Genomic DNA, 27,902 nt, shown 5'->3' on the forward strand with positions numbered 1-27,902 from the left:
TAACTACTGAACTCTGCTTAATTACATGCCTCAATGGAGCTTCCACAACTCCCCACTGACCAGGAAAACATGTTCAGGGCTAAATAACAGCATTTGTAAATAATTAGAATTGATAAAGTTTCTTTGTTTTATATTTGACAACGGCTATAGCTACGGAACCAATAATTATTATTATTAATACGAAAGCAATAATTTACCAACTACTGACATTTTTTACCATGATGTCAAGCATTTTAGTATCATCCGTACCAGTAGCCACTTCCTTTATATTTAGCTAATGTTCAAAAACGTCCTGTAAATTTCAGATGAAGTGAGTGTGTTCTCCATATATATATATACACACACACACAAGTGCCTGAGACGTTATTTCAGAGTCGATCTACTACGTTGCCTATGGCGCACTGCTATGCAGAGTGTGCCATTTCAGAATCACTAAGTGTACTATCCCTCTCTCCGAAACAGTCAAGCAGCTACAGAGAATAATCTCTTGTTGTTAACTGAGTCCATGCATAATGGACAAAGTGAGGAAATTGAACACTGTCTACTCAAAGGAGTGTTTGTGGCCCATGCAGGGGCCTTCGGTTCCACTGAATCCTCCTCTATCCTCAGCTGATACACAGCAGATTATAAGAGCTGCGGATGAGAGCGTGAGGCTTTGTGTTGTGAACATGTGTGTATATGATGAAGGATTACGCTTCATGATAACACCCAAAGGATCCTCAGAAGATGGCAGGGAGAGAGCCGCTGAGTTGTTATGTACTACACAATTGGAACCCAGTCATTGATTTTTGTTGGACTTTATTTTCCTCTCACAGTCACAAGGCCATTTCATGAAATGGTAACAAATGCCCTTTAATGCCGGTGAAGAGGAAGGCTATAGTAGTTATATGGGCTATAAAGGATGCGGTGTGCCTCTGCCTAGAACCCAATGGTTTAGGATTAGAAATCCAAGGATAAGAGATGACTCAGCGATTTCCCCATTCTGGCGAACTCAGAGAGAGTATCTGAGGGAAAAAAAAAAACTAATAGTGTAATTTATCATGTGAAACTCTGTGAAATTGTGCTGGTAACATTGCCTGAGAAATGATTGCAGGGCAGTTCCCCAAATGCTGGATGACCTGGAAGACGGTTTTATGACAAAGGGGTTTTACCATCTCAAATGAGGTCATATTAGCAGGGTACCATGATTATTGAGCAGTGTGCCAGAGTGAAAGAGCTCACACATTTAACAAATACAATAACTTACAAGAAATGTATATGGAACACATTATCAAAACCATCTTTGCTTGCTCAGTAGATGGCAGAGTGCAACATATTAATTATACTATTCTTGCTCCAGACCTGTTGGGACATGTTAGACAGAGTGTAAGGTAACTAGGAAGCGGTCCAGCTGCAGCTCAGGCCCAGACACTTGTGAAGATAAAGTGCTAATCAGCAGGTCTGTTGGGTTTCCTAATTAAAAGAACGTACTTGGCACGTGCTGGCTATTTACACTGCATTAAGACAGCATCTAATCACACTAGCGGGGCCGGGGAACAACAGGAAATTAGCTTTCTTTCACACACATGGCTTATGTTACATGATGATACTGTAAAAAACAGTTTATGAGGAATTGAACTGACGCTCACCTTGCCTTTTCTGCATATTGTGTGTTGCCGCATTACACACACACGTGCACACACACATGTTCCTAAGTTCTGGGATGCCTGGAGGTGATGAACTGAGAGCACTATCCCTTAAATGAAAATCAATGGAAGCAGCCAATCTCTCTCTACAGTCAGTTTACACAATACCTCAAAGGATGGCAGCAGCACCTCACACTGCTAGCAAGATATCAACCTTTTATTGCTTATGTGAGAAAGAGATGCGAGTAAAACAAAGATAATGACAGACAGATTTAGAAATTGATTCAGGTCTGTGTCTTGTGAACAAGGCCCTGTCCCTCTTTTTAATGCCTATCTTCAGTGCTGCCTAACTGGCCTTTGTTGCAACACACAATGCAAATGTTAATGGACACCCTCTCCTCATGAAATCCCCCCCCTTTTCTCTTCTCATGATTCTTCCCAACACTGCAGCTTGCACTGCAAAAAACTTGAAACAAGCCTGCATAAAAAGATCACCCACAAGTCACAAAGTGTAAACTGTTTGGGAGGAAAAAGCCGAGTGAACTGTGAAGATGACAGAGTTGAAAGGAAAAATGGTCCCAACAGGAATTTATTATTAACTACTGTACACCACAGAAAATAATGGAGGGAAATGTTGTGGTAATGCGGTAGTAATAGCAGTCTGAGTTATTGTAAAACTCTGTAAAGGGTAAATCTTCCCTGGATCACGTGCTGTATAGCAGAAAAAAAGCTGCTGGAATATTGCATGATATTTTCAAGCATGTTGCACCTCTAGTCACAAGCCAATCAGTGAAGTTGAAGCAGGTTTTTTCCCCTCAGCTGTCGAGGGTAAAAGCAGTTTTCTGCTCAATATGATTAAGTGTTGATTTACACTTAATCAATCAATCAAAAATCTCATGTTTTCTGTTTATGCTGCCACCTAGAGGTAAAAATATTCACATTGCTGCAGTGATGCAACATTATACTGCAGTGCAGCGGCTGCAGTTACCTCACAATGTTGGGTGTAGTCAAAAATTTATTTAGCATTTTAACACAGACATACTGTCAAAATGGATTTCATTTTGTGTCTGTTGTAGGAATAGGCTGTTTAAAACACAAATAGCACTGCCTTAAAAAAAAACAAAGTGTTGCCTCGGGTAACAGTGAGAAGATTTAATATAAATGAGTCTAGTTGGAGTAACACATCCATGAGCTTTAAGGTTTATAAGATGTCAAAACACTGCAGAGCAGTTTTATAATACTAAGGAAGGGTTTTACTACTCAAGTCAAAACAGAAAAAATTTAATTCTTCCGACAATTACGGGGTAAAGAGGACAATCTCGCCATTCAGTTTCAAGGCATTCTAGCTGAATTTGTACTTACACATATTTATTGGTCAAAGCAGTGTGTTACCAGATGATGTTGTTTTGCACTACTGCAAAAGTAGAGTCATTTTTTTTCCTAACAACTCTACGTTTTTTGTTTTTTTTTTGGGCCAGAGCCCCCTACATCAGGACCCCCGCTGTGCCAATGCAACAGTCTCACTGTTTGTCGGTCTGAACACGGTGTTAGACAAGTAACACGACTACGGAGTCAGAACACTCCTGTTGTTACATTTTTTTAAGTTATAACATGTCAGCGCATACTTCACCTGAGTGGGTCTCCTGCAGATAACTGCAGGAGTTTGACAAGGAATGCCAAGGTCTTAGATTTGTTATGATCTTCACGAGGATGTCATTTCCTCTCCCATGACCTCCATCCCAACCCCCACCTCTTAACTCTTTTACCTCAGGCAAAGCACATAAACGTGGAGGGCGGGTCAATGTTAAAATGTCAACTTGCAGTCTACTGTTTGAAATGAGACCTGAAGGTGTGCAACCTTATACTGTTGATCTAATGTGAGTCTAAAAAGTTTCTGTCTTGCTTCACGTTATCTTCTCAAACTCAGTTGCTTGCTCTTCTACTTTTCTTGGTCTACTCATCGCTACAAGTACTGTGCATCCTAAATTCATACCAACTACTCATCCAAATCAGCTCCTTCATTCTTCATCTCCATAAGCTATGTTATTTGCCTCTCTATTCTTCCACCTTCCAAACTTCATGTTCAGCAATCAGTGAAAAGCCACCAGATGCCACTCAGCTCTCTTCCAAACCCGTCAGCGCCAACAGCTACCGTCCCTCTCCACCATCGCCTCCGCTGCCAATTCACTACTGCCAGGCGCCAGCCCAGATGAGCTGCCCGTGGGCCTTTTGAAGGGCAGGCAGAAGGTATTACAACCGGTGACCGGATGTACCAGTTGGCTGTATGTTTCATGTCGAGCCGAAGTCCAAGGTGGAATTCAGAAATAGAAAATACACCTCTAGTAGCACCTTGGCACGGTGCTGTAATAAGGTGTAAATCCAAAACCTAATGAGGTGTAGGTGTTAAGTGAAAATTTTGGAAGGCATTCTTAGACTGCAAGACAAACACACACTAATCTCTCAGAGGGTGAGAAGGTAAGTGTTTTTTTTTTTAGAAAAAAAATATGGTAAGTATGAATTTGATTTATTCTTTAGTGCATTGATTAAAAGGAACAGCTGTGAAGGAGCAGCGTGTCTAGTCTGGATGTCTGATCTCCTTACCCTCAGGGTGAGCTCAGACACGCTGTGAAGTAAATTCATTTTGGCTGCTTGAATCCACAATCTTTTGATCACTTTTAGTTCATGACCATAGATAAAGGTTTTGAATATAGATTAACTGGTAAATTGAGATCAACTTTAGGCTAAGCTCCCTTTTCACTACAGCATGTATTCACCTGCTGAACTCATGCTTTCAACAGGTCTCTGTGTCCCTATACAAGGACATGCCATATTAACATCCCAAGCATCCCATATTATCACAGTACTCCAACCCAATGGTACATAATTCATAAAAACAAAACAAACAAACAAAAAAAAAACATGTGGATGAACAAACTCCCTCCGGTATCTGAGAGCTGGTCCACACTTAACAGTCAGGATGAACTTGACATGCAGCCAGTAGAGAAAGACTCTCTACTTCATGTCAGCTTCCTTAACCAATGATGTCCACCAGAAAGCTTGGTATTGGGTTGGGTTATGCACATCAAGAAAAGCAGGTTTAAATTTGGGGATTTAATGGGAAATGTTTAACTAGGTACACTACAAATTTGGGCTGTGCAAGAAATATACTGCATATCCTAAGTACTAAGAATGTATGAAATATACTGGAAGTCTATTTTTGGTAATCCTAAATACCTATGAACACCTTAAATGTATGATTTCTATACATAAACATATCTTAAGATCAACTTTTAATACAGTCCGTACAACCATAGTGGTTTCAGTTTAATATTACTTCAATATAATACTTTTGAATGTAGACTTACGAGGTATATTAAGGGCTTGATTAGCTACAGTGTCAGATGGTCAATGGATGCACATTGGCAGTTTCCATTTGCTAAAGACAAATCTACAAGCACTAACAAGAATTACACACAGTCTGAGACCTGACACTTTTGAATCCATCGATACGCACACACACACACATCACATTACAGTTACATTCAATACAATTACATTACAGTACATTCAGCAGGCACAGTGCTTAGCAACCGTCACTGCAATCAAATTTAGGTGGTGCAACCTGCTTCTGTAAAGGAAAGGAGAGAAAATGAGAGGAAAAAGAAAGAAGAGAAGAAGAAAACAACAAGAGCGTTTGGAAAAGGCTCAGCGGAAGAAGAGAGAAAAATAGTTTGTGTCTCTGAGAATTTCTCTGATGTTCTAGTGAAAAACAAAGTGCACGCTCACATGTACGCGCACACTATTTTTTGGGGAAAAAATAGTGTTTACTTTAATGACTTCTCAAATAAGTCTTTCTGCACAGACAAGTTTAATCTAGACCACTTGGAAATTTAACTTTTTGACTTTATGACCTTTGAGTTCCATTTGTCAGCAGCCTCCTTTAATGAAGCAGTTAGAAAGTGACAAAGACTGCAGATAATCAGACTGCTGCTCGGCTCCCTTTGTCAATTTCAACCTCTCAGTGGCCTTTAATGGAAAGGCCAGAGGACAGAAGCACACAAGCACGCAGAAAAGCCATTTGTCTATGAACGTTTCAGCTGAAACATCTTTGTGAATCCACAATGTGAAACTCTGATTATACTGTATGCCTATGATGATTATATCCACTGCTGTAACCCCATATTACTTTTTCTCTTCCTCCTCGGTAATATAAGCAGTCTTTGATCACCGAGTGACCGTGCCCGCTTCCAAATCTGACTTTGAAGATGACAATACAAGAAATATCCAATTTGTCTGGCCACTGCATTCTGGCATAATTAAATGATATGAGTCACATAAAAAAAAAACAAAAAAAAAAACAAGCCTAACCGCAGCCATTGTGAATGAGCATTTCTGAGTAGCTATTTCTGATGCGTGGAAATTACAGTGGAGAGGCCTGGATATTGTTGCCGGGGACAATTTAAGTGCCACTCTCCCAATGGCTATAAGAGGGCTTTGGTGGGGGCAGGTGTTTTGGAAAAGTGTCAGCGCATGAGAAAAATGGAAGTGCTCAGCAGAGACCTCTCCACACATGCACACCCACACATACACCTTCACATTCTGCCTTTCTTTATTGTCCTTTTGTTCGTGTCTGTCTCTCTCCTCCACCCTTCTCTCTATGACTTTCTCTTGTTAATCAGAAAACATATGCAAGGCAACACGGTGTCCTTATGCATTATGTAATGTTTCACCTTGTCCTCTTCCTCACTGTGCTCTTCACCTCTTTTTCCCCATTTTTCCTTTCTTCTTCTCTGTCTCTCCTTCCCTTCTTTTTTTTTCCTGGTTTCCCTCTTTGACTTGTGTGCACTGACCTTCTTATTTAAAACAGCTCATATGCACGCTGTCAGTAGGAAAGCCAAGCTTCCCCCGGCTGGTGACATCATTGCCTGTCAATGTGCAGAAGCAGCACCTGTCTTCATGTGCTTACTTTTGTTTCCCCTCTCCTTCTCTCTCTCTCTCACTGCAGACCTGAGATGAAATTGCTGATAGCACACCCCCTCAGTTTGTTGTTCTCATTCTGATGAAACTTGTGGTGATATATGTGGCCTTGGCCACTGCAGGGGTTGCTGGTGCGTGCGTGCGTGTTTTTCCTGAGTCTGCACATTTACAGCACCCAGGAAATGACCACAGAACAAACGCACCAGCTGGCACAGTGAAAAATGTGTGCCTGACTCCGTCCATATAACTAAGCTGATCTGCTTTCTTGACTTCCAAATGACCACCATCATTTAAAAACAAAAAAAAAAAATCACAAATGTACTCATTTGTAATTAGATATTTCAGTATGTTCTGTGATTTTATCAATTAGAAGCAGACACCTGCACTGGCCTCAGATTATTACCACATGTGGTAACAGGTGGACTAATGTACAATAGTAACAAAACAAAAAATCAGCAAAACTCCTCCAGTGTTTTCGAACAATGACTGTACCTGTCAGCATTCTCGGTATCATCATGACATCGACAGATGTTAATAGGAGAGAAGAGAGAACTGGTAGCCAAACAGACCCGAATGCAAGACACTCTAATGAGGAAAAGGGCCTCTGGGGGCTGCCTGGGTGACACTAGAGATCTATACTGGAGCTTATAGCCTTACACTTTGTACTGGTGCCATCGTTAGCTACTCTGATCCTCTCTATAAGACTCCAAGTCCTTGAAATAAGCTTTTGCCATGAAAGGGCTTGAACATGGAAAGTGGAAGTGCTACAACTGTGTTCGTCTGAAGAGCTGACGATGCTACTATTGGACCCGTCTGACCACCCAGTCAGATAAGAGTCTGGGAATAAAAACAGTCTTTTAAGTTTATTGGCTGATCTTTGGGATGGTTCATGGTGACGCAAATGAGTCACAGCAGAATAGTAAACACGGGTGACCACGGAGCGTGATGGTATAAACTGTTGACGGAGCCATATTGTAGCATCCCATTAAATGAGGGCTGGAAGTCATTAATGCATTAAATGTAAAACCAATAAGTATTCAAACTGTCCTCACAAGAACCGTACGAATCTCTCCACTAGCTGCAAGCCCTGCAATACTGTAGGTACACAAGTGACTACTGACTCAGCAGATTGAAACATTTAGGTAATGGATTTAACTCATTTTAGAGCCATAATGTGAAAACAGCTGGTGCAGGAGGCTTTAAGGTACATTATGTAATGATGTAAAGATTGTAATGTGGCTGTAGTAGAATCAACCACCAACCAAGATGCAATTACATCACATCTGGGTGTAAATTGACCATTTACACAAATTGGAGAGTTACTATACATGCAGACTAAACATTAAATTTCCCTTAGATCTAACAGCATTGTATTGTGATGGATTCTTACATAATCTACCTTTAACTGTTAAATAAATGGTAATTCATTACTACTGGATGAAGTTTTAACTTCTTAAATGTCTTTATATAAGTCTGGATTGGCTAAAATCTCAACAAGACAGACGTACATACGGTTTAGTAAAATGCATTTAAATTGCTTGTAAATGCAATCGAAATATTCTATTTACAGCAATTACTACTAACTTTTCAACATGTTTAACCAATTATATAAAACTTACATTTGATGCCACCATATGGAGTTTTTAAATTCTTTCCTATAATTTGTATATTTTCAGCCAGGACTATTATTTAGTCAGTGTATTATTACTGTATTATTACTTCTGTTCCATCCAAGCATACAACAACTGCACATAAAACAAACAAGCAGTGGTCAATTATTGTTGTGTTCCTAGCTCAATACTAATGTGCACGCAGACTAAATTAAGAGCCTTTGTAATAGTCTGATTAGTTGAAGAGCTGTCTGTGATGTTTGCAGGACTCACTGGCTTCATTAGCAGCCGAGGCAACCCGGACCGGTTAATAACAGCCCTTGTTAGCTAGAATAACACGTGAAATGGATGCTCATTGTTCAGCTGCCAGCAGCAAATGCTGAGATGGGAGAGGGATTGATGATTGCAGAGGTGCTACTAGTTACCACTGCTCTTACCCCCATAATGAAATCCTAGCGCACCCTTCGTGCAGGCACTTAATCACAAACTCAAGCTCTTGTGGACTGGCTCAATGCAAAATGTACTTGCAGGTGCAGAAGTGGGTGTGTATATGCAGGACAGTATATTTGCACATGCATACATTCTCGGACGCATGTGTGTCAACCCTGCCTTACCACAACATCCACTAGAACTTCTATCTGTACTCCTCCCATGGTGACACTGCAGCAGAAAACCTACTTTTAAGTCAAGAGTAAATCTTACCTTTGTCCAGGGAGGCATCCGGAGAGTTGAAGTCCATGAGGCTGCTGATTTCACTCGTGTAGCAGAGGTCAGTGGCGGGCGGCTTCTGCCTCGGGTGGGGAGAGGGATCTGGGAGAGGAGAGAATAACAGACAGGGTTAACTCAACATACAACATATGAAGGGATTTAGAAAGATAACAGAAGGGAGAGAGATAGAAGAATTTATCAGTGTTCTTGGAAACGGGATTTGAGCTCAAGGTTTTGAGAGGATACTAAGTAATTCCAAATGAATACCAAGAGAAAAGAATATTCTGTACATATTTGACTTTTTAAAATTCATATTAGCTTTACTTGTGTTGTGTCTTGTGTAGCTAAAAATTACTGGATGTTTGTTGAAGCATCCAGAATAGACTTAGAAATGCAACTGGGGCTGTAAAATTCATTTTTAAGTTAATACATTCAAAAACAATATCTAAATACGTTTTGAGCCCTGTAAATGGAAACATACAAGCTATATGTAAAGCAATTTCCACACAACAAGACCACTGATATTAAATTTAAGCCAGACGGTACTCAGATGTGTGTGTGGAGAGAGAGAGAGAGAAAGCTTGTGTATATTAAAGTCCTCATCAATGTTGCTTTTCCTCTGTACATTAAACTATACTGTATACAGGAGGACATTTGGGAAACAAAATGATTACCGCAGCACACCACACCAGTGACCTCCACAACATCCCACTCAATATGCACATAATGAACTTTTACTCTTCGCTCCTTAGACTGCACTAACTCCACAGTAGCTTACTATTCATCAACACAGCTACTGTCTCTGGAGACAGCGTGAACGCACCGCTGTAGCAAAGGCATACAACCCTAAAACACATGCAGCCGCAAAAACACATTCGCTGCTTTGAGAGACTGCATACGCACATAAATATTAGCATTTTTATGACCAGAGTGTGATTTGATTTCTGGTGAGGTTCAGTGGTTTCTAATATAGTTTTTTCGGTTCCCACCAGCGGCACGTTGTGAATGCATATTGAATGCATTTCTGCAGGTCAGCAAGTGTTCGCTAAAATGACTTTGCCACTTCAACATGTGCTGTCCACCTCTGCCGTCCTCCCAAGAGTTTTATTTCAAAGAAACACTTGCAAAGAGTCACTCTCAGTCGTACAAGTGTCACTTTTTGAAGAGCAGTCGTCTCTGGTTGGTAAAAAAAAAATGTTAAAAGAATTTAAAGGTTCTGCTTCGCTTAAAATTCACATTTCAGCAAACAACATCTCTTCAACGTCAGTCCTCAACCTCGCTGCTGCTCTCTGGCCTCCTCCTCCTTCTCCTCCTCCTCTTCTTCCTCTATCTTCCCCTACCAGTCCACCAACCGCCTATTAGGAAGCTGTTACTGGTTGAATTATCAGCAGTAATTGAGCACAGATGTGTCTGGGTGAAGAGCTCGACGTATAGGGGCGGTACTGTCATTATGGCGAGATTAGTCATCACACTTGTCGAAATGGACTTTATAAGGCAATAAATAACAGCCTTGCTCCCTGACCTACCTGAGGTGATTGGTAAAAGCACATGAGGGCTGTTTCTTTTAAAATTGTATATAACACTTTGCCACCCAACACCTAGCAAATGTATAATTTTCAAACTTGCCCCCGGTGCAGCCTTAAGCACCGAGAACACAGTTGTTAGTTTTTTTTAATAATGTAAAAATTCACATTGCATACTTATCTGCTAGCTTCAAGCTGCTGCACCCCGGTAGCCTCGTGAATATATTTTATCTTCCCTGCATCGTGCCCTTGACAGGCCCTCAGAGAAAACTTACAGATGGAAAAGGAAAAGAGTCTGGTGGAATAAATGCAAAGGAAGTAGTAAACCATGATAGTTGCTTAGTGAAAACGGAGAGGGAAAGCTGGTATGGTGGAGAGAAGGAGACCTTCAAACGACAGCAAAGAACTTCACTTGATTTATTTCTAAACTCACTGCGTTGTCTTCATACGTCTTCATTCACTCAGAAATAAACATCGGGATAATTCTGAGTTACATTTGAACTTCTACTTTCTTTTTTTTCTGCATATGAATCTTTAACGAGTCCTTGTGAAATGTTTACTGTCATACGGTTGCCTCAAAAATGTGAATGTAAATTTCTTGTTATAGCTAAAATAAATGAAACTGCACACATATTAAGGTACAACTCATCTTCTCATCAGTACTGTACAGTACTCTGATGCTGCTGCCTGCACTTGATTAATGTGTCATATGAGAAATGAGAAATATTTTCCACTAATAATAACACCAAACACAAAGTTCTTCTATGCTGCAGCCCTACTTTCTGATTTAGATTGTTTTTTACATCTTACAGAACCACGCACTTTTAAAATACATGAACAAAAAATCATTTGCTGGCCTGCACACATTTTTCAAAAATGATTTTTGTTCCATAGTTTTTGTTTGTAGACTACTTGGATGTTTTTTTTAAGAGTCAGAGGTATGGGGAGGGAATAGTCCGGCTGCTGTTCTTATTATTGCTTAGGCCTTCAGACCTTGCAGTGACGTGTGTTTGTGTGCGTTACTGAGAAATGCCATTATTTAGCCAAGTGGAGTTGTCAAGGAGGTAATTGCAATGTTTTCTAGGTCATTGTCCAGGTCTCTGAATCAATGTCCTTTTGAACACACTGAATATTTTTTGGTCTGGTGAGGTCCAAGTGGCTCATATTGATCCTGTAATCTTTATCTCGGCTCACTTAAGTCAAAGAAATACTACAGAGAGTGACAGGCGGAGAGGACAGACAGACAAAGGGTGAGAGATGAAGTCAAAATGAGATACCGGCGTCTGATAATACAGACAGAGATGTAGAAGCAATCAAAAATGTAATTTCCATTGTTGTTCTGACTCCCTACATTTGCTGCCTGCTATGCTGCACCTTGAATGAGAGTGAAGCTTTACTTACGCTTGTTGTATAAATCATGTTGGGGGTGATCTATTAAGGATTTGAGATAAGAGCATCATTTCCTCTCTGTTTCCATCTTCTCTTTGTTCTTTCCTCATTTCACCACATGCCAGTAGCAGCAATACTATCTGACAAAGACACAGTAAGCTTCGCAGTAAGTGTGGATATCTGCCACACAGAGTTATGGAAGATTTCAGTTTGGCATAAAATTAAGAGAATCCGTATGTCTGCAGAGCTAAAATGATGCATACATTATACATGCCAATTAAAACAAAAACAGAAAAGTTTAAAAAATGCAGCTGGTAAGGGAAAATCATCTATCTTTTTACCAATTTAATTGAAATTCCTGAGAACTAAATTCTGGTAAATCACAGGAATTTCAGCTATCTGAAGATTGTCTTTTAAGCTGCGAGGAGAACAGCAGGCTTGTGGAGACCTATTTAACGTTCACATTTCTTTTATCAGCTCTGTCCTTGCTGTTTCTTTATATTAAGTTTTTTTTTTTTGTCTAGTAAAAATGTTTATATATACACACATAATAGCAGTGAAGGCATGGGTTGTAATAATCTTGCAAGATATATAGCTTTCATGAGAAAGCAATGAACCGCACTGCAGCAGAAACTTTTTTTTTTTTTTTTAAATGACTGATGAGAATTTATCACACTTTATAGCTCGGTTCCATTTTCCTCACCATCAAACTTCCTCAATTCACTTTATCAATAATAAGCAGTTTAACCAGCCGAGCACACAACTGAGAGAAAAGGTAATTCTGCTGTGATGAAATAAATAATGATTTGGCCCGGAGACAAAAACAGCTATTGTACACCATGTGGCTTTCTAATGATGTAATTATCCAAATCGCTGTATTCTTGCCAAACAGGGTCCAAGAGAACTGAAAGAAATTTGGTTGCAACAATTGTCAAAGAAGTAGTGGATTCAATTGAGCTTATTCTTGGAATTTATACCACAATTTACTTGCATTTGAAATTTTTATAACTTTCCAAAAACCACCACAGTCAAACCCACTTCATACAGTAATTGGTCTGCTGTGTCAGGTGCAATTAACTACACTGAGACGACAAAAGTTATGCAAAAGACACGTCGTTCTTGAAGAGAGATTGCTGAGGCAGTGGTGAGTGAACACTTTTGCCTTTAAAACTGGTTGAATAACAAGTCAAGATACAGAGATGCGCACAGTTTTGGTATCAATGTACGCTCATCTCAACTACTATTTTGTCCACACCATTAACATATATAAGAGGGGCAAAATATTAGGAACACTTCAATATAATGCTCTCCAGTAAACCACTACAATCTCAATAATAAACATAAAGTAGAATTATCACTTTTCTGATGATGTCAACAAGAACTGAAAATGTATAAGCTTGGTTAAACTAGGTTTATGGCAGAGCTGTTGTACTGGATTGCATTAGATTGCACAGGTGTACCTAATAAAGTGCTCTGTGAGTGTAGATATAGAGACAAAAGTCTTTACTGCAAGGCGACTAACAGTCAAAAAGTAAAAGGTGAAATGGATACAAAGTGCAGACTCACACAGGAGTGATAGTAAACACACATTATGTTCTTGGCTACTTTGAAATAGACCTTTTCCTCCCGGTTAACACAATGTTTCACTTTGACCATGAAAACTGTTCTTTTTGAATTCAAAAGAGCATGTTTTCAGTGACCCTACTTGACTGTTGATTCCTTTGGGAGTTTAACCTTTACATTGTTTCAGTAAAACTTGCATAGAGGACTCAGCCTTTGTCAACAAGAGCCCCCTGTTGTTCCTCTTCTCAGTGGGGATGAAACACAAAATCCTTGTCAGGGAGGGATGCGTCTCCCAAAATAAACTATTCCCTTTAAATAGATGCAGCCGAGCTTCCTTTACCTCGCCGAGTCTGGAGGAAGATTTAGTTCAAACTTCAGACTTCACTGCACATTTTTTAAAGAACTCAGACAATTGCTTTCGGGAATTCAAATGTTTTGCAGTCGGTCAAAGGATAATCTGTGAAGCCGAGGGAAATATGCAGGCATGTACGGCTTCAACAGCAACACTCTGCCTGAGTTTGTTGTTTTTATTGCTCTTTTTTTTTTTATCGCTCTGAGTGCCACTGAAAATAGGTCTCATTTAATATTTATGTTCCCAGCACACATTATTATTAACTGTAGCTTCATTTACTTTAATTTGAGCATAGGTGGTAAGTCTTACCATTAATTTACATCGGCACATGTGTCCACCCCCTACTGACAGCAGTTTATATGTCGCAGTGTATTTTTTGTAATCAACCCATGAACATTGTAATAATTATTGGTACGGCCATATCTAATGGAAGACCTTGATACCTTTACATAGCAGGAGGAGGACTCCCACGAAACAATTGAATAAAACCACTGATTTATGTTCAGTTACTGTGCAAGGACACGGCGCTCCACATTCACAGAGTTCAAGTCCACAGGTTTGTGGAGATGATTGTAGAGGTAATTCACTGCTGTAATGAACTGAACTCTACGTGGTTATGATATAAAACATCCCATATTGTAATGGTCTTCTGGCTGAGTGTTCCGACAGTCCTAAAGGGAAGATCGAGAGGAATTACTAGTCTTCATGCTTGGACAGTTCTCTCTCTGTTTCTCACTTTCCTGTCACCACCCCTCTCCCTTGAGTCCTCTCTTCTTCCTTAGTTGACTGACTCCACCACTCGGACGTCATCTCTCCTTTTTCCTTCCTCATTTTCTATCCTTCCTCTGCCAGCGCTTAATGGGGTTCCCCGAGCTCTTCTCTCTTCTGAGCCTGCCATATTTTATCTGCTGGCACAGCGCAGGAAAAAGCGACGGGTGGAACAAAAGAAGGCCCTAATGAGTAGTGGAGGTGATTACGGAATGAATAGGCACTGTTGCTGGAACCTTCGCCGAGCTGCCCATGTACCGCAGCTCGGTCTGCAATCTGCAGATAGGCGCCGGCTCTCTTTTCTTACGTCTGCCACACGCCTTTAATTGCACTGACATTCTCTGTTCCCGAGGCTGCCGGACTCGTGATAAAGCGTGCATATTCATGCATTAATCATGGCCACCACCACCAGCCAGGACAGACCTTTCCCCCCCACCCCCCACACATCACCTGCCTCAAGACCCAAATTCAAGGTGCCCCATAAATATCCTGCAGATAAATGGAACTAATGGACCAGGGGTATGATTGTGGGGAGCTAGTGCTTAACGTTTGCCGCCCACGCTAACCATCCCCGATCTCAAGACGACTCGTCAATTCATACTGTAATGAAAGGCTGCTGAATGTACTAGGCGGACCGTTCAAAGGACGTGTCGTAGGCCGGGGATGTTATTAGCTGGTGTAAGGACTTGGGAGAAAATGAGCTGCTGCCTGAGAGACTAAACCGAGGAGAAGCTGTCTTTTGTTAGCGCGTGAATGTCATTTTCACAGTGGCCATCAGAGGAACGAACACTGTATGTAGAGTGAAAAATGGCCCATTGCTCAGCTGCATGACAGACCAGAGACAGGTGCCTGCAGGTAGTACAGATTTTAAGTGACCGGAGCACGGCCGCTTCAACATCACGTTTGTTCCTGGAATCAAAGCATTTTAGGAGATGGAGAGTTGTGTGACAGCTCATATCAGGAAGCTGAATTGTAATAGAACTTAGATCTCATTTGATAGGATTTAAATACTACCTGAAATGTATCAACCACTATATGTTATTTTCTTGACTAATACTCTTCAACAGGCTGCTGTAGCTGTGAGAACGGTTATATTATGTATACAGTGATAATGAGAACTTTTAAGTGGATAGATTTATAAAATGGTAGCTAAGACAGCTGTTGTTAATTGACCTGACAGTCTTTATGTGAGAGGATCCACTGATGGTGTTAAGTTATCGTGGGAATAAATTATTTCTCTCGGGTTTGTCAATTTCATAGATCAAACATAATTACAGTACAGCATAATGTAGGAAAATTCAAAGTCAAGTCTTTGGAACAATGAGGCGAAAAGCACACATCTTAATTATCATAATACTCCGCTGATGATATTCTGACACAACATAGTCTTTGAACGTGCCAACAGTTCACGTAACCTTTGGCACATTTCACTGTGCACTGATAAGAGTAGAATATTAGCAGAATGAACTCTTAGCTTTACACATTACTTTAACCAACCATGTTATAATAGCAAAAACACACAAACTGTAGATACTTAATAAACTAATTCTAATTTTGCCTTGAGAATGAATATGAAGATATTTGAATAATTATCCCAATGCAATTATGCAAAAAACCTGGAAGGTAAAATTGAAAATAAATCCTCTTCAGCACACTTCAATTTGTTCAGAATCAATTTAATAAATACAATCTACACCAAATGTGTTTTATGAGCAGCTTTTAACAGCAATTATGACTCAAAGGCAGTGCAAAATTATTCAAGTGTAGTATTCTCCAAAGGACCTTGAGAGGCTGTTGTTTTTCTTTCATTTAAGCTTGCACTGGCAAAACACATTAAATGACGGTGCTGTGCATTGATTAATATTGTATATTATGATAATCCGCACGTGTTTTTTAACATTTTATCTGAAGAGTCGCTGAAATATCACTACTATATAAAATTTAAACAGCTTTGGTTTCAATGAAAATTAAAAACGTGGTTACAGCATCATTTTTTAAAGTCCTCATGTGAAAGACAGTTAAGCATGAAAAAGACTTGCATCGCTTGTAAGGCTGTCATCGTTCTGCATATTTAAAAAATTCAGTTTATCCCATACAGCTATGAACTGTCGGGTACTAGATGCTTCAAATAAGTAGAGCACAGGCATCTAATTTAATAATCAGTTTTAACACAGAGCTGAAAGGTCTGCATGCTAATTTATCTGTTTCTGTTGTCTGAGTTTGATTTGGAGTTTGAAGGCTACTGTAGGTACGTTTCAAGTCTAATATTGGTTTATACTGATTGTGTGTGGCGATTATAATCTAAAAAATGAATGACACAAAATGCCAGAGAATGGAAATGGACAGACAGGAGGAAGTGACAAAGAGAAAGAGATTAAATGAGAGCAGATGAGTCATGGGAGAGCGTGAGAGACAGGAAAAGGAGGGAAAAGGAAGAAAATGAGAGGAACAAAGAGATACTGGGCGTGATGACCAAGTACGAGGGAGGTTAAAAGGGAGAGATGACAGGAAATAAAGACAATATATGATGAAGAAAAGAGATAAAACTCTCATCTTATGCAACAGAAGATGTTTCCTTTTATCTGTGACAGTAAATTTTCCAGATATTGACGTCAACTAGAGGAAAAAAACAGGCCTTTATTTGACGCTGGATGATATTAGAGACTTATTTCACCTTTTTTAAAGTATATTTTATCGTATATTAGTATGAAACCTTTAATTTGCTGTTGATGATGTTTGCTGTTTAGATTGACAGAGTTGTGTTTCAGCTTAAAACCAACTAATAGCAACGTAGAGCTGATCCGAATTAATTAGTGAATGAAAACAGTATTTCAGTTAGTGAACGTCAGACTGGCAGGATGGTGAATATGACATGACGATGTTGTTCTACTGATGGAATTAATCCTGTAAACACATACTGTACATTATGATACAGGTCATTTTTTTCACCTCTTAATGTGTTTTCTGCTTGTCTCTTTCATTTGAGAACTTTCAGTATGAACACAGGAAGCAGGTATGTGCAGCAGTATGTGTGCTGAATGACACAAAGATGAACTATAATGGCAAAAATACTTACTCTGCTACCCAATAGTTATCAACTCAGCAACCGAGAGAAAAGACACACACACACACACACACACACACACACACACTCGACACCCACTCCTCACAAAAACCATCCCAGCCAGTAACAACTCTCCCATCCCTCTCTGATGAGAGGCTATCAGCTGAAACTCACTCTCTCCCTTCACTGTGAAACTCACTAACACCTGACAAATATCCGTGTTTCCTCTCTTTCACTCGCTGACTGTAGATCATTTCTGTCACGCCGTCCTCTCTTCTCTCCCCTGCCTCCAAATCTCAGCTCATTCCTTGTCTGTCTCTCCTTCCTCCAATCTTCTGCACATTCAGCCTTTCCCACTCTCTCATCCGTTTTTCTCTCCCTCGCTCTCGGTTTGTCTTTATGAGCGTTTGCTCTCTTTTCTGTCTTCTTCTCACTTCCTCTCCGCCTTTGTCTTGTGGACTGTGGAATACAGTAATGGGATAAAATGAAGAAGACTGAACCTCAGAGGCTTGAAGGAGAACATTCTCCTATTTTTTCACACAGTTTCACACAGTTTCAGCCTGTTTATCTCCAATATTTAACGCTACCTCTGTCTTGGGCAATTTTAAGGAAATGAGGAGAGCATCAAAAGGCAATATTAAGTGGTAGTCAACTGCTATCCAGGCACAACAACAACACCAACCCCATATGTGAACAAGAACAGAAAAGCTTGTAAATGGATGGTTTCTGTAACGTGTGCGTCTTTCATGATATTCATCTGCAGAGGGACAGCACTTTGCGGTACAAAATCAGAGTCTGTGGACACCCGAGAATCATCTATCATGGCTCGTGACACCGTTGCCACTGACAACCACATCAGTGTTTCCACTTATGCCTCTTCAGGATGCAACATAGTGTCCACTGACAGACCCTGATCTCTGTATGGAAGTGTTTGCAGAGGCCTCTGCAGAGCTGATTTTTTCCTGAGATAAAACGTGAAAGTGCATACGACTAGTCTGCTACATTTTAAACACTGTACACTGTGTATCGACACATGCGTGAAAGGAAATTTAAACAGAAGTCTGAACTCTGTTTTCAGGAAGTGGTTAGTGGCATTAAAAAGCAACACATTAGGTGAAAACTGTTAAATTTCCAAACCTGTTCTCCTAGTTTGCATACTGCTGGGATTTCTTCAGTCTAAGGTGAGTATTGATCTTATTAACATTTAAAGTGTGTTTTCTTTTAGTCTAATTGTTTGAAATTTATTATGCTCTAAATGTAGAAAATATTTAGTCAACAAAACCTAAAAGGGTTTAAGTACATTTGAGTCACTTTTAATGACAATTTATTCAGATTATCTTTCATTTCTTCCTCATATTATTGTTGTTTTTCGTTGTGTAATAGTTTGACTTAGAAAGACATCTAGCTGTAGCCAGTCACATGTTTTAATTTAACTTGCAAAAATGTGCTTACTTAGAAGTTTGGCCAGTTGACTTGATAAAATTAGTATAAATCATGTTGTTATCAAAGACATCTTTACTGCTTCATTAAACCTTGACACCAAAGCTGAAAATTAAATAACCTGCGTAGCTCACGATGCAAAAATGTCATAGTGATGTCCACAGACATCTTTACTTCTGTGCTGCCAGCTGAGTATATTCAGCTTTTCTTTCTGCACTGTAGGTGAAGGACACCAGGAGAGGGCAGTGAAAACTGAGGTACTCCCAGGAAACTGAGTTGGCAACGTCTTCTTCTCCTTTCTGATGTGGCTCAGTCTTTGGCAGGAGGATGTGATACCATATTGAAGACATTAAACTGCCTGCTGTGTATTTACTCTCAAAGTGGGGAGTCTGGACTTGTTCAGGCAAAACATGCAGTTCGACATTAAACTGGAATTGTCTGACGGTGAGTTTGAAACTGAGCTGAACTCTATTTATTTCAATAACAGTCGAATATGTAGGCATATTTGGATATTTTTACACAAATCATCAAGTTGTAAATGTTCGTTTAAGTCAAGGAGGCTTATTGTTAGTCTTATGTTGTTATCTTTTGTCCATAGTGTTTTTGTTCCAGGCGACTGAATATAGATATTTCGCTTCCGAAGATTAGTACATTGTTATTAATGTCACACTCTGTTTGATCCTTAAAGGTCCATGGTCCAAGGTAACATGGTTCACTGTCTTCCTGGATTCAGCAAAAAAAAAAAAAAAGAATACTGAACTACAATCAAAAATCAAGGCATTAAACAGCTCGAACTAGAAAAAGGCTTGGCTCAGAATGAGAATGATCCAGGGGGATTTGGTCGGATTCATCCTTGCTGTGAGTGATGCATTTTATCAATACGCACAACAGCGGCATGCACTCATCAGTCGGATTTTTCTTCCCAATTAAGGCTGTTGAAGGCAACACCGGAGTCTGTCCATTATTACGCCCGTATGAATGTACGTGTGCGTCAAGCGTTGATGTGTCGAGCACGTGCGCGTTGGGATAGATGTGTCACAGCAGCTACAAATGTTCCCAATTATAACACAATGTGTGAAAACTGACAAGGAACGGATGAGAGAGCGAGAAGGGAGACAGAGCAAATCCAGAGGGAGGTATGTAAGGGAAGACGTGTGTGTCAGTATGTATTTATGTGTGTGTATGTCCATCTCCAGTTGCTTTACTTCCACGGATATGTATTTTTAGGTGTTCTTTTAAGAATATTTACACAATTCAGTTCATCAGAGAAACCGTGCTGTGCTACAGAGTGATGATTCTTTGTTGATACTGTATTTGGTGTTAAGTAGTGAGTCATGCTTAATGAGTGGGATATTATGGGAAAAGTGTACACAGCTAATTGGGCGAACGCTGACAAAATATTGATTTATGTTTGTTTGTATCTGAGAAGCTGAATAAAACAAAAAATGTCTAAAAATCTGATTAACATGTGTTTGCCTCTTAGCTTGTTGGCTTGGGACACATTCAGACTTCTTCATATTTGAAAAGCCTCAGACTTGTTGTATATGAATGTGATTCACACCTATTTCAAGTTCAAACAGTGAGATTTTTTTGTGAAGCAGCTACTATTTTTAACTTTAATGGAGTTCACAATTTATGTAGGTGGCAGGTTGCTTTTTTCATAGTATTTACAGTAGTGGCATTGTTGTGAACATGTAGACTCTCATATGACAAGTGCAACTTTTTTAATGAGGTAATTAGAATATAGCAAACAGACTATAAAATACATTTTTGCGTACAACTGACATGAGTTTCAGTCTCTCTTGAAATGTAAATCCAATCCTTAAAAGCATTATTTGGATGTTGTATAATGTATTTAGGAAGCCTTATATTAATATGTGAAGCTCAAGTATATTAATGTAGATATCAATATAGGTTACTGTCATGTATAAATCTCTAGGGTAGGCTATTGTGTATTTGTGCCTGTGAACACATATTTTTCATCAAAAAGCCAGTTTTCTTTGATATGTCTGTTGTCTAGAAAATGTACAACTTTAGATCTATTTTTAGTTTTAAATTGTAAAACTTGCTAAAACTTGCACTTTTGTTGGTTTTCTGTTATTAAAATGTCACAATATTTTTAATTCTACTCTTTTTCTTACATATGTCGAGGTTAATTGTTTCTAGCTTCAAGATTCCTTCCTGCAAACAACGGCAGAAATCCGGTAAATGTAACCTGTAAGCGTTTAGACAATCAAACCCAAGCACAGTAATGATCCACCTCACACGGCACTGACACAGTCTGAGTCAAATCGTTTGGAATTGGTGGTCGCTTAACAATTTATCTTGGGTACATAGATGGATTCTGTGTCGAGACGCACATCAAATTGGTCTCAAAAGGAAGGATGCGCACTCTTGATCCACAGAGAGCAAATCTGTGCAGATACAAACAGGTTACCGATGTTCCGTGAAGCTCATGGAGCATGACGGTGCCCAGTGATACACTACTTATTCAATATCTCAGACTGCAAAACAAATTGCCAGTAAAGCATCACTTACCCTCACTTCAAGGCCAACCAACTGTCAGACATAAACTTCAGTGGGCTCTGAGGCATGTTACACATCAAACTAAATCTTTTCACAATTCAGCACTTCGGTCATCGACTGGGGAAAATCCTGCATCATGAATACGAAATGATGATCGTGGTATTCCCTCGGAGTTCTGAAGGACATGAGATATGGATAGTGGAAAAAAGATCCGAGTCTCTTGCTACAGTAGTCATGCTATACATTTTTCATACAACATACAGTATGTGTAAAAGCATTTTAGTAACATAGCTTTCAATGTTGCGGTTATAATTGTTTTCATCTGTTAAAGGTAAACTGAGCGGTAAATAACAAAAAAGATGCTCAAGGTGAAAGATTAATAAGCCTGTTGTATCAATTTTTGCATGTACTGAATAAGACGCAGGTTAATTCATGAATAATAGCTTTGTTGGAATTATATCTCACCGTATGTGAAGTTTATAAATGTTGTATAATCAAAAAAAAAATGGCTGATGTTGACAATGATTTGAACTTGTTTTATCATCAATAATTCTACATCTCCCACCTCACACTGCAAGTCTTTTTGAGTATTTCTGACAGCTGACAGGCGCACAGGAGGAGCCCAGGTTGTGCTGAAAATTGTACAAAAACACTCCTACTCACTACCTGACTGCAACAAAAACATTTAAATGAGGGAAAAAAAACACACACACAACATGTCACTGTGACCCTGCTCAGGTGTGAGATTGCTTGCAGCGAGAGGAAATCCACAAATATAGAAAAACTGCCTTCTAGCCCACATGGTGGCAGCTGAGAAGACAGTGGGTCAAGGGGGTTCAGATCCCAGACCGGTTTTGGAAAATGTGGCAGAGGAAAGTGAATGACTTCCTCCTCCATCAACAGCTGAGGTTGTGTTCAACAAGCCACTTAACCCCTCGCTGCTCCAGTGGAGTGGCTCAACAGCCAACTACAGATAACTGAAGAAGCGGTGGACAAGTCCCAGATGCTTGTAGAGGTGAGAGTGTGTGTGTGTGGGAAGCAGGGTGAGGCTTTATCAGCTTTATCTAGATAAAAATAGATTAGTAGAGAAAGCATATCACATCATCTGCATAATAAATCAGGATTGGAGATTAGTCATGTATGCTAGATTTGTGTTTTTTCAATCATTTTAGTGTTTTTTACTTTTATTTTAGTTTTACATTATAAAATATTTTATACTGTAGTACTTTTCTCTGAAGATTTATTTTAGTTGTAAATAAAATAATCACATATTTACTTTTTTCCAATTATCTTTTTGGGTGAAAAACATATCAAATACACAGATACTCCAAGATTTCCAATGGAAACGAGAGCTGCATCGATTAGTCGATTAGCTGACTGACAGAGAATTCATCAATAATTAGTAATGTTTTAAGCAAAAATGCTAAAAAATTGCTGGTTTAAGTTACTGTGATGGGAGGATTTGAAGCTTTCATGTGTCATACATACATGATCACAAACTGAATATCTTTAGATTTTGGACTGTTGATCACATACAACAAGACTTCTGAAGACGTCACCATGAGCTCTGAGGAATTAAAACGACATTTTAAAGATAAAACGATGAATCATCAATTGAGAAAATGATTAGAAGATTAATCGCTAATGAAAATAGTCATTAGCTGCAGCCCTAATGGATCAATTTGTCCCACAGGCCCTTGTATGTTATGCATGTGGACCGACATGACACAAAACATTACAGAGAGATGAATACTGTGAATTATTTGGGTCATGAATATAAAACTGTCCTGTTGGATTTTAACAATGAGTAATTTGGCTCCCTCATTCTCCATTTTATCTTATGACTCACTTTCACACACTAAAAAAATAATCAGTCCAATAAGCTTCTCAAAAGTTTGGCCATAACCACTCAGCATCTCCAGATGCTTGTGTGACGGCTGTTAGGCTCTATAAAGCCCAACAAACCCTCTTCATCACTCCATCAAAGCACTCAGCGGCAGCATTGAGGCGGCAACCATTCAGGTGTGTCTTAGAGCTTTATCGATTGACTAATGGGGAAATCGTGCGGGGGGGTATATGGAAATCTCAGCAGGGGTAGCAGGCTGGGACGGGCAGCAGTCAGCACCAATCAGTATCTGGGCTCTATGAGCGTTCTCAGCCATGATGGATCAATACAATGTGCTTACCAACTCTGCCAACATATTGTTTTTATTCATCTATGTTTTTACTGGAGAGATCATTATTCAAAAAGTCTCTGGGATAAGACAGAACAATGTCATTATTTCAGATATTAAAATACTCCTTGTTCATCTACATCAGTTACCACATTAACTATTTGTGACTTGTGTTTGTATAAAAGCAACCAAGAGGTTGTTGTCTGAAGTTGAGTCCTCCCATCTAAAAAAGGCATTTAGGGAAAAAAAAAGAAAAGAAAATAAGTTACTTTTTTAGCAAACAGGGAAAAGGCGAGGGCGTGTGGGTCACTGCAGGTCTGTGGCTAACAAGCTCCTAAGAGACATTATTGGGTGGGGGTTGGCACTGGAGCGGTCACATTAGTCAATGTGCCATGAGAGAACGGAGTGGAAAACTCAGTGGCTGTAAAACCTTTCCTTCTAGCAAGATGAATGTACAAGAGCGGACATTAACCCTAAACTCTGGAACACCCACCATCCCTATATAACCCTTCAAACAGCTCTATGCTTATATCTTTACACTAGTGCTGACAGAGTAATGATATCCAGGGGGGAATACATGCAGAATGTACAGCAGGCTATTATACATGCAACTGTCCTGACTTATATAGGAGCTGACGGTGGCTGTAGGGCTCAGGCTTTCTATCTAACATACGCAATCAAAGAAGGACAGAAATATCTGACATTTTCAGCACAAATCAAACATGTTTCTTACGCACAACGCTGCTTTTAAAAGGCAAACAGTGATTCATGCCACAAACCACACAGCAGATCCTTTTGTTCAGAGGCAACACAACATTTGGAGATGACATCAACATCAGTTTAAATGGCAAACGTAGGCTAACTGTCTGAATGACTAAAAGGGTTTGCCACGTATCTTTATCAAGTTTAAACACTTGACATTTACTGTACGGAGCTCAGGGATTAATAGATTTACAGACACAGAGCTCAAATGTTGTTTTACAGTATCAGAAATGTGTACATAAAGTTTTTTTTATAGATTGTAGGGTTTAGGCAATAACTCAAAATGGTGATTAATCAACATTCAGTGGAGTGTTATCATACTGATATGATCATATACTGTATATATGATATTGTCCATATAAATGGTTCAAAGCAAATTGGTACTGAAAAGTTACAAAATGAGTTATTGAAGTTCTGGTTTTACTCTACATTTGTGGATTTGATCTTGAAATGATGATGATGATATGAAGAAAATTAGTATGATGAAATTTTCACTAGGCCAACAAAGCACTAGCCACTCCAGAGATACCATAGCAGATTTTATTTGAAATCCCCACACTGAAATGCGACAGTGTGTCACTGAATGGCTGCCTCTGTGTGCCTACAACAGTGTGTGTGTGACTGTTAAATTGCCTTACCTAATACAGTAACATTTTCATCATTCATGCCATCCGGGAGTCAAGGTAAGGGGGAGAAAAGAAACAAGCGGTTCGAATTCATCTCATTTTGCAATCTAGACCAGAACACACGTTTGGAAAATGTACAAAGGCAAATACAATTGTGGAAAATTAGATAATGATTCAGAATACAATACATATTCACTGCTAAATGAATATTTCTTTCCTTGTGTACACTAGGTTGTGACAGTAGTTGATTTATAATGAAAAGCAGATGCAGGGCCTTATTAATCCATGAGGGATAATTAGGCTCCCTGTTGCCCCACTAATGTAATAAATGACACAATGCTAGATTCCTGTTATGAATAACGTTACATGTCTCTAAAGATGTGTTACCAATAGACAAGTCATTAACAATGAAATATGTCATGAAGAAATACATGACTGCTGCCTGGGAATGAAGAAAGTAGATTATTAGCTCAATAGCATGAGGATGTACTCAACATACCAGGATACACAGGTATGTGAGTGTGTATTGGCACCCATACAGCACTGGCTGGCTGGCTTTCAATATTGGCAATAAATGCAGCCATCGCACAAACCACTAAGTCAAAGAATGCTCAGAAACACAAGATTTTTCTATTTTTCTCCCAGACATAACTTCAGACAAAACCACCACTCACAAGAATTCATATCTAGTTTCCCACTGACAAAACAATAACACAAAACGGTCCTAATTGTTGTCAGCTGGAGGCCTTTTCAGCATTTCCTGTCACTTTTTCATATTCCACGCTTTGCCTTTTCCCCATTTACAGACAGCTGCTGAGAAGCTTGTTGCAGAGGACTTTGCCAGCAAGCTCGGTGATGTAAGCTGTCACTGCAATGTGTTGCTAGGCAAAGAAGCGGAGGGAGTCTCTAAGTACTGCGGTTCCTGGGTGTTGACATTTCTGTCTGTCTGCCACCAAGAAGAAGTGCTGTTTTGAGTAAACACTGACAACGACGGCAGGAGATAGAGAAGCGGAGGTTGGTGCTCTTTGAACTCTGACGCTGCCAGGTTTTTGACCCTGCCAAGATGCTTTATTGCTACATTTTCCCCATCGCTATTCTACAACAGCCCTTGTCAAGCTGTTCCCTTGTCTTTCCAATTATCTGTCTTATTTCCCCCACAGATGAAATAAACTCAGAAGCTCAGACCTTGATGTTCTGAGTTTCTGAGTTCTGCATCTCCTGAAACTAGGAATGTCAATAGTTAACTGTTAATCAGTTAACCACCAAGAATATTTTTTGACCAGTTACACATGTCAGTCTATAGGTCAATTTGCATACTAGGGTTGGGTACTGAACTCATTACTTCATGTTATTCACGTTAGGTCAATTGGTGCCAAATTTCAGCACCGTGCAGGACTGAGAGTGAGCGCAGCCCTGAAAGAAGTTTTAAAAACACATATTTACTGACTGAAGCGTCTCACACAGAGGCTCCAACATTGACAGGAGCACCGACTCACAGATACAAAGAGACATGACAGATCCGTTTTACCAGCCTGCATGGCAGCTAGCAGCTAGTTAGCATGGCTAGCATTGTTAGCATATCTGTGCTGTGCTGTGTGTAGCCCATAGACTGTAAAAATAATGTGTAGCTGTGGTGTCTCTGGTTTAACAGCACTGTGCTGGGCAGGTGACAGGTGTGTTTATGGTGTTTGTGTGCTCTGAAAGATGGCGTGGATATAAAGTCACACATCTGACGGACTGTTAGCCTAGCATGCTAATCCTATCGTCTATCTGTAATAACAACATAGGTGTTACTTTGTTATTAGGCCATCACCCATCAATCAGTGTGGTAGAGGGCAGGGGAGGGATTGAAAGAGCTAGTTTGGTACCTCAAACCCGAGTACCATCGAGAGCTACTGTGACTAAATGCATTAAAAACACTTTGAGGTGAAGAAGGATGAGCTGAACGTAAAGCTAACCAGGGTAGACAAGCTAGCTCTGACCAATGACTGCTGGATAACTCTCACAAACAAAAGCTACATAACAACTCTTCTTAAAAATTAACCGGTTAGTAAATGGTTAATGGGTGTTGGTCTATTGAAAGCAAAATGAACCGAAACTGACATACTGAAACAATCAATCAATTAACCAATTTACAATAAATTAATAATTTTTGAAGACCTTGAAGCTAAATTCACAGATTCCAGCGTCTCAAAAGTGAGAGATTTCTGCTTCATATCAATGCATCTTTAGGTTTTGGCCTGTTGGACAGATCGATTGACTACACAAATTAATCAAATATCACAAAAATAAATGGTGAAATTATTGGACAATGATCATAAATTGCAGCCCTAAAGGTGACTGAACATTGCACCCATCTTTTGCTTTTGGTTGATTTGGCATCTCATCGTATTCTGTGATGGATGTCCTGATGCCACACTGGTGGCAAATGTACAAGACTCATTGATTTTGTATAAATACCTCACATTTATCACTGACTGGAATTTTTCTTGTATTAAACATCTTTGTAGTTGTACTGGAGAGTTTACTTTTGGCCTGAAATATGTGAGAATAAGAAAAGAAAACCTCCCAACAAAAAGATTTATAGTTTGAAACTTAAATACGCACAAAACAGACGAGGATATTCATCTCAGGAATTTACAGTATTCATTAATTTTTGTGCAAATCCATTTAAAGCAGAAACAGCCAACAACTGTCTGCAGAGATGTAGGTATGACATCAGGGAGCTCACTGAGTGGATTTGATAGTGTCCTATATTCAAAATAGCACAGTGGAGTTTTGTCACAGGTCACCTA

The 27,902-nt window shown here is 39.5% G+C and overlaps 1 protein-coding gene across 2 annotated transcripts in view; it reads right to left on the reverse strand.

Moving 5' to 3' along the window:
- The window catches only part of kazna (kazrin, periplakin interacting protein a), a 167,200-nt gene that overhangs the window by 39,437 nt on the left and 99,861 nt on the right, over positions 1-27,902 (reverse strand). For both annotated transcript variants that reach the window (XM_042409093.1, XM_042409094.1), the window contains exon 4: positions 8,915-9,022. In XM_042409093.1, coding sequence (XP_042265027.1) covers positions 8,915-9,022 — 108 coding nt within the window. The remainder of the gene's footprint in view (positions 1-8,914; positions 9,023-27,902) is intronic.

Source organism: Thunnus maccoyii, chromosome 4 (genome assembly GCF_910596095.1).
Source record: "Thunnus maccoyii chromosome 4, fThuMac1.1, whole genome shotgun sequence".
NCBI lineage: Eukaryota > Metazoa > Chordata > Actinopteri > Scombriformes > Scombridae > Thunnus > Thunnus maccoyii.